The sequence below is a fragment of the Chanos chanos genome, chromosome 2 (assembly GCF_902362185.1).
Source record: "Chanos chanos chromosome 2, fChaCha1.1, whole genome shotgun sequence".
Taxonomy (NCBI): domain Eukaryota; kingdom Metazoa; phylum Chordata; class Actinopteri; order Gonorynchiformes; family Chanidae; genus Chanos; species Chanos chanos.
In genome coordinates, this window is record NC_044496.1 from 53,130,838 (window position 1) to 53,138,949 (window position 8,112).

Sequence of the window (8,112 nt, forward strand, 5' to 3'; positions counted from 1 at the left end):
TGCTGATCGGCGGGTATAATAAGGAAACCTCGCTGTGCTGACGCGCACTGTGAGACTACTGAAGCCACTGGGAACGACACGGAGATAACATAAATTATTTTGGAACTCTTCGTATATTTTCTGTACCTGTTGATTGACTCTGACGATCTTTTTTTTTTTTTTTTAGTATTTTTGGACAGTTTTGTAGTGTTTTCGAAGTCATGTCGGGAATTCTACCAGACGAGTCGAGTTTTTCTGACTTCAGAAGACAGTGTTTGACAACGGAGAACTGGTATAGCAAATATAATAAGAATGGAATGGAGGTGTGGGTCGAGGTGCCCCCTGCAATGCCGTCACAAGGGAACAAAAATACTGTAAACAGAGTACACAAAATTAAGGTAAGTGTATCTCCAGAGTTGATTCAGTATCTTCGAGATGATTGGGTGATATTACGGAACACTGATTTGGTAGTTGTTAACGCTGCGTGACTGTACCAACTGTCCTCAATTAAACTGTCATTTCCTTCCGTTCTTCCTTTTTTTGGACAAGAGTAACACATTTATTGATGACTCTTACACAAATCAAACTGACCCATTTGAAAGGTAGTTGTATGTTTAGTTACTAGATGTCACAACGCTAAAATGAGCGACTCATTTTAACTGGATGGTTGGGCCCAGAGATGACCGTATTACTTCATCGTAATTTTTTTTCCATACAGTGCAGGATGGACATAAAGGACGTATCGGCCGCCACTATGTATGACGTTCTCCATGACAGTCAGTATAGGAAACAGTGGGATCCCACCATGCTGGAGAGTTTTGACATTGCCCGTTTGTCCCACAACGCCGATGTGGGCTACTACTCATGTAAGTCATGTCTCTAGATACAACGTCCTCCCACTAATTACCCTTTTAGGTGTCACTTAGCCTTCTGTCAGATTCCAGAGAGCACTCTATCGTATTCCTCCTTTAAAACAACCTTTCCACTGTCATTCCCTGAAGGTTATCCCTCCTTCACGCCAACAGAACAAATTCCCTTTTACGCATTTCTCTCGTGTTTTCACCCTGAACTCCTGTATGATGTGGTGTTATCTTTTCCTTCCCTTTTTTTGTATTTGTAAGTTCACACCCTTAATTCGTTCATTGATTGTGAGAAAATTTGTCATAAACACATACTACTGCCATGCAGTACCAGTATCAGCAGTGTGTTGCAAAGCCAGAGTGAAGATAAGGCACAAAGGACCTTGCTCTCAGTGTGTATTTATAGTCAACACAAGGGGTATGGCAGTTACTCCTCTATTTTCCCTAAGCCCATGGTAATTATGACAGGCAGTGGGAGGCAGGGGGTGTTTGTATACTTTATCCCTCCAGGTTAGATTAAGATTTGGGTTTGTCTCTCCTTTTCTGTTTATAGGGATTTGTCCGAAGCCGCTAAAGAACAGAGACGTGGTAACTTTGCGATCATGGCAAGTCTCTGAGGACGAGTACATTATTATTAACTTCTCCGTCAAACATCCGGTATGTTAGTTTTTGTCCATTAATCTTATCGTTAGTTGCTTGTTCTACTTATTTTTATAACTTTCTTGTGCAACTGATGTGTGTTTATTCATTCTTAGTATCAGCTCATATTGTCCAAAATAGTATAACTATTAGTATAACTATATAATTAGTATATATAGTATAACTGTTTTATTTGTTTATATGTTTTACACAACATCAAGTTTTATCAAAAGACAGTAATACAGGTTAAACCATTGCTTAGAGCAAATATCTTGTAAAAATTCAAAGGTCTCCCCTTTTGTGTGGGTTTATAATAAAGATATTCTTTTATTTCTAGAAATATCCTCCTCGTAAAGACTTGGTGAGGGCCATCTCCATCCTAACAGGCTACTTGGTAAAATCCACTGGTCCAAACAGCTGTTCCTTCACATACCTCTCTCAGGCTGATCCTAAAGGTGAGACCAAAACAGTCACGAATTCTTAAATGTCTCTTTTTGTTGTTATTATTTTTTTTTGATAAGCTGACATGTGTTGAGTTAAATTACACATGGTTTAACTGCTGTTCATCTGTGATATAGGTTCTCTTCCAAAATGGGTGGTCAACAAAGCATCTCAAGTCCTGGCTCCAAAAGTAAGCAGTTCAGTTCTCTCACGTGTCATTATAATTCAAGGGTGAACTTCATAAGGAACCGAATGTATTTTGACGCACAACTGAATAAATGCAGTCTGTCGCGCTTTTACACGTACGTTTTTTGAATACTATTTATTAAAAACAGAAGGGGGGTGGAAAGTTAGTTCACAAACTTGATACGGAGGTTTCATGTAAATGAAAAGACAATGGTAACCATAGAAACTCGCCGGAGGATTTTGTCCCGTGTGGTTTTTTTTTCTTTTTTTTAACAATGAGAAGACTTTGGCAAGCTTGAGGCTGCACCTTTGAAACTTGTTTGGCTGGTTTCATACCTGTGCTGCATGACAGCCACCACATGAAACTATTCAGGTTAAGGTGTTTCATTACGTTTGAAACTCACGTTGTTTGGCTTGTTTGGCTTTAGCTGAATGGGAGTGTGTAGGCATGAGTGGTGTGCTATTACCTAAGGCTTTGTTTTACTTCAGAAAGCTACATATCTTTTAACTGAGAAAAAAGAAAAACCCTCATTCATGTCATAAATGAATAACTGTAGCCTGTCGCAATAAGTTAGCTGAAATGTCACAATAATGAAGTTGAAACGGTGTAATTAAGTGATGGAATTTTTTTTCCACTGTAACTACTCAAGACTCAGAGTTTGTAGGACAGTGAGTAAATCCTTATGTCACGTTAATTTCATCTTGTAATTTCCACTGGGGACATTGAAGATTGTTACCTCATAGAAATATAAATGATTAGTTCAATCGCTGATTTAGTAAATTATCTCAGTCTATCGAACAGTTTTATGCAGGCCCGCTCTTTAACTGCGATTTACCATCAAAGTCCAGATTTGAGACTGACCAAACTTAGATATTGTATTGTCAAACAGTGTGGGTAGTAGCGATTTTGTGATGATCTTTCTTTAAACTATGACAAGACCTGAAAATGAGGTAAAGCAGGATTCCTCTTTTGGAAAAAAAAGAGAGAGAGAGAGAGAAAGAGAGAGAAAAAAAAACGGTGTCACTCAGCATAAAATGAATGACTCAGTATCACTCCTGTCGAAACCGTTGATCACACCCTAATTTTTTTCCCCTCCCTCTCTTCAGGTCCTCAAGAGTGTGCATAAGGCAGGCCAGAACTATCCACAGTGGAAGAACCAGAACTCTCCAGATCACAAGCCCTGGCTCTACCCTCTGCAGAGTGACTTGCCCATGATGAACCCAGCTGAGCTCGCCATCCAGCGCGGGGACTCGCTGGAGAACGTGGACGAGAGCTCGATGCGGGACGTTCAGGAGAACGAAGACAGCAGCTAAACCACGTGCGGCGTGTGGAAGCAATAAGCATGTGAATGAAGCCAGACACAAGCCTCCAGACTCCATTCCTGATCTCAGATCAGTCTCAGATTGAAGGGCACCCCTGACCCCATCCCACACCCACTCCCTTTGGGTCAAATACTTTTGATTTTCATGTTGATTTTGTTTTCTACGTAGTGACGATAATCTAATCTGTCTAATCTGTCTATCAAAAAAAACCAAAATGTGTTTACAGCCATTTTGATCTGTACTGTTGATGGCATGTGAGCCTCACATTCACTTGCTCCTGCTGAAGTGACCAGAGTTCTCTCGGTGTTTACCTCATCACAAGTCATGATTATCGCCTTTTTTTTTTTTTTTTCCCCAAAGCTTTTCTCTCTCCAAAGTGAACACAAGCAGCACCGATGCTGTCCAGTCGGTCACTGATTTTTATACTTTTTTTTTTTTAATGCAAAATATTCTTGTAGGTTGTTAAGTTTTAAAAGGCCGAGGAATGTATTTAACATCCTACTTACCTCCAAAAAGACCAAAAAATAACCAATGCAATGTTTTTGTCGCCAAAAACACAGTAAGAGTTTAAAGATGGCCAAGGTTTAAAGATATATCAAAGATTTTATAGAAATCTTTTAACGAAACATTTTTGGTTATGCAGAGAATGTATCTGAGTGTATATTTTGTATTGGAAATACTCCTCAGTTGTTGTTATAGACATGATCCTTTTGAAATATGTAAAATCATCCCAGCTTTGAATTTTCTTCTTTTACAAAGACACAGGTAGTGCATAAGTCACTGTTTCATTTGACATACTTGTCAATCTTGTCAAAGGAGGCCAGCTTTCAGGTTGGAATTTTGGTGTGAATGAGTGATTGATGACATTGCAAACTTTAAGGGTGTTAACCTCTCTTTTTTTTGTTGTTGCTGTTTTTTAAAATATCACTATACACTTTGATCAAAACTTGTCTGTCACAACGGGAGAGAGGTTAACATGGTATTACCTCATATTTTGTATTACTTGAATGTCTGTTTGTCAGCAAGGAGAAAAATGTTATGACAGAGCGATCAAACATTGTTTAACCGTGTACATAACACGTGTTTGGCTCTTGAACGTTTGCATAAGTGAAATGTTTGATAAAGGATTTTAAGCTTTTTACGCCGGGTGTTTCAAGAACCAGGTCCCGCAGATCCAAGGTTATGTTCCTTTTTTTGTTTCGCACCTCTTAATTACATGCTGATTTTTAGCTGGAAAAGAGGATGTGTTTGTGTGCTCCTCTGACAGTCACAGAGCATGTGTAGTCTACAGGGCTGGGTTACTACGGGACTGGATTTAGACACCCGTGATTGACGCACATGCTAAATGCGATTACTGTGATCTCCCTTGATTCTCATTCTATCTATATTTCACTCTTCCTTGCTTTAACTAAAAGTGTCTGCACAATATAAATGGTGTAGATGGCTAAAGTTGTTCTGTGTGGTGTGTTTGTGTGCGCGCGCGCGTGTGTGTGTATCTATATTTATCTCAGGAAGTTGATCTTATGAGGATTGAATGTGTATATGGCATGTTTTATATCACCAACAATCTATGTACACATGTCACAATCCACTCACTGAGTGGGAGCACAACTGTTTCTATATTTTTTAGAAACAGTCAATAAAGGAATTTTCTGTATGTGTTTGTTTTTTTGATGTTTTTACATGCCCCAGGTCAAATGCCACATTTTCTGGTTTTCGAGACAAGGAATACAACAGAACTTGGTGTAAATTTCAATTTAATGATCGTTTAAAAAAATCCCACACATACAGTAAACATGGACTCCAGATATAACTGGCAATCATGCACTGAATTGCTCAAAAATACACTAAGTTCTTATTAATTGCAACAAGATGTTTCAGTTGGTCAGCGACTAAGAATAGTCCAGTTTGTTGTAAAACACTGCACAAATTTCAGTCTCAAACAGTACAGAATTTCACTTTTGCCTTATCTGCCTTAAAAAATCACTCTGATTTTGATACCTGCTTGTTTTTTTTCCCTGCATGACTAAAATGGAATCCTATTCATAGTACAGTTTAAAACCAAACTTTCTCCAGATTAAAAAAAAAACAAACAAAAAAAAGGTGGTTAGTGTTACAGGGTGAGGATTTAACTCAACTGCTGATGTTGAAAACATGCGTGATAAATGTACTGACATTTCTGCTTGTGTTCACAATTTCTGAAAGTGAACTTTAAGGTACTACGTCAGCAATCACATGATAAACGTGTTTAGTAATAACATCCATCTACGTGTCATTTTTTTTAAAATTAAGTCATAATCATTTCTATCAGTAGCTATTCGTACATCAGCAGGACAGCATAATTATATATATATTTTTTGTACAGCTTCATAAAACCACTATTAATGAAGACTTATACTTGTTTAAATTACAACAATGTATGATTAAATTACCAAAAGCACCTAATATTTAGTGTTTACTTTAGCATTTACTTATCTATTCTTTCATGATCATAGATATACAGCAGGTTACAGTTTACATGTCATCTATGAACTTGGATAGTCATTTTTCATACATAATCATGCATTTACAGTACTTGCAATTAACAATGCAAGCACACTGCTACCGACAGACAGTAGTTTTCCAAAACTGGAAAGCAGTAAAGCGCTCAGTATAAAAGTACGCAGAATGTTGCGTAAATGGCACAGAATGAGGGACAGGGTGGGACTTCTTTCTCTGTTTCTCTCAGAGTGCGCCGTTCTGAAATGAATATTTAGCCCAGTGGTAGGAGTAGCATAGGGATCAAGAAGCAAGTAAAAAAAAAAAGTGTTCTTGTGTGTATGTTTTGAATGCGTCACTTCTTTTAGTGTTGGCACAACGGTAATATCAGTGCCTCCATGATGTTAGTCCCTCACACCACGGCTCTCTGCTGCCACCTAGTGTACAGTCCTCTCCTTCTGTCTCTGGTAGTCTGACACAAAAGAAAAACACAAAACATAAAGCATAATGCACACTCAAAGCATTTAAGACAATATCCTGGAATGGACATAATTCAATACCCATTGAACCAGTGGTCATGTTACATCTCATAGTGAGCTCTTCTTCAGTCCAATTGCTGTGGTTGAGGCTCTTAGGATTTCAGCTTGAAAAAAAATCTTTTAGATTATGGTTTCTCTGTTTGAATTACGATACTATGAGTCCTCAAAGAACATGAACAAAGAGAGAGGACTATGCTTCTATAATAACATCAGACCACCATGAAGGGACACTATAAACTCCCTAAAAAATGCATTTGTAATTGACTGAAACAGAGGTTGTTTTTCCACAAGACTTTCTCCATTAAGATTAATACTCTAAGAATAGGTGAGTTTTTGATATTGAAAGAAGGAAAAAAAAAAAAAAAGAAAAAAAAGAAAAAAATTAAGGTTTTTGCATTGAAAAAAAAGAGTGAAGAGCAAACTCACTGTAAGGGAAGTAGCGGACTCTCATAACAATCTCTCTGGCCGTCTTCAAAATTTCCACAGCCTAGGACACACATCAGTTAACATGTCAATAGAAAGTCCAGGGGAGGGGGGAAAAAAGTGCTTGTGTAATAGGGAGAGTGGAGAGAGAGGGGAATGTTGGTGAGACTGCTGCAGTGTTTCCACTTCTGTCTGTCTCACCCTTGAGTGTTCTATATCCTGGAAATCCACATCATTGACTGACAGAACTTGATCCCCCTCTTGAAGGCCAGCCCTGTGAGCATCGGAATCGGGTACAACCTACAAGCAAAAGTGTCACAAAAGTAAACGAATGAACGCAAGTGAAAGGGAAGGACTGAACATTAGTAACGACCGGAGAGTATAAAATGCTTAAAAAAAAAAAACGGGAGCACAAATATTGTGCTGTAATTTCAGTAGACTTGTTACTAATATTAAAGCATCAACATGCAGAAATCACTACTCTTCTTCATTTCCATACCATACAATATTTTTTTTGTGTATGTGCTGAAGTCCAGTTAAAACTGCAGACGTATTTTCAGGAGAACAGGTTTAATGGTCACCGCCTTTCCCTCTCAGTGAACATACAATCATTGTTACAATGTAAATTTACTGAGTTGGTGATGGGCTACATTTCAGCTCTATGACAGCTGAGGCAGATGCTGTCACTGACCTTAGAAATGAAGATGCCAAGTTGTGAAGCTTTTCCTCCACGGATGTTGAAGCCCAGCTGAGCACCTGGTGGCTTCTTTAACACAATATTGCGAGGCAGGAACTGGGTAAGTTCATTGTTGTAGTCAGGGTGATGAATCCTCTGTGCAGATAACATCATATAAATTTAATTTATTCAACATAATCGAATTATTCGATAGAGAGGGGAGAAAAAAGAGAAGTAAGTTTCGTACATCCTGCGGTGGAATCCATGCAGGTGGGTTTTCATAGGAGGGCAGAAAGACCACGGGGAGTTGATAATCATCATACGGAATCTTTTGATCCATGGTCTTCGAGCCTTAAGAAGCGGACAGAAAATCGGACAATTTGACAAATCACTTGAAATCAAAACGTAAATCCACAAATCAAGTAACTTCACCTGCAAAACATCTCAAATACAAAAGAAAACACACAGGGGTGCCGAGGGGATACAGTTGTTGTCACAGCAGTCCGTTTTTGCTAACGATCACGGGTTGTATTCTAGGAGGGGGGTCCTTAGGCAGAGGAAGGACGCA

The 8,112-nt window shown here is 38.6% G+C and overlaps 2 protein-coding genes across 3 annotated transcripts; one reads left to right on the forward strand and one right to left on the reverse strand.

Moving 5' to 3' along the window:
• Positions 1-200: 200 nt before the first annotated feature.
• On the forward strand, positions 201-3,419 carry stard14 (START domain containing 14). Its single transcript, XM_030794486.1, has 6 exons — positions 201-377; positions 698-845; positions 1,393-1,496; positions 1,816-1,933; positions 2,057-2,109; positions 3,213-3,419. The coding sequence occupies exons 1-6, from the start codon at positions 201-203 to the stop codon at positions 3,417-3,419; spliced, it is 807 nt and encodes a 268-aa protein (XP_030650346.1).
• A 1,787-nt stretch (positions 3,420-5,206) lies between these two features.
• pdzd11 (PDZ domain containing 11) lies at positions 5,207-7,888 on the reverse strand. Of its 2 annotated transcripts, none has more exons than XM_030794493.1 (5): positions 7,792-7,888; positions 7,619-7,700; positions 7,070-7,170; positions 6,872-6,932; positions 5,207-6,378 (listed from the first exon to the last, which is right to left on the reverse strand). In XM_030794493.1, exons 1-5 carry the CDS (start codon positions 7,882-7,884, stop codon positions 6,344-6,346), a joined length of 372 nt encoding a protein of 123 aa, XP_030650353.1. In that variant the 5' UTR covers positions 7,885-7,888; the 3' UTR covers positions 5,207-6,343. The 2 variants fall into 2 exon arrangements, with proteins under 2 accessions (XP_030650353.1, XP_030650352.1); XM_030794492.1 differs by having other exon boundaries at positions 7,070-7,168; positions 7,560-7,700.
• Positions 7,889-8,112: the final 224 nt, after the last annotated feature.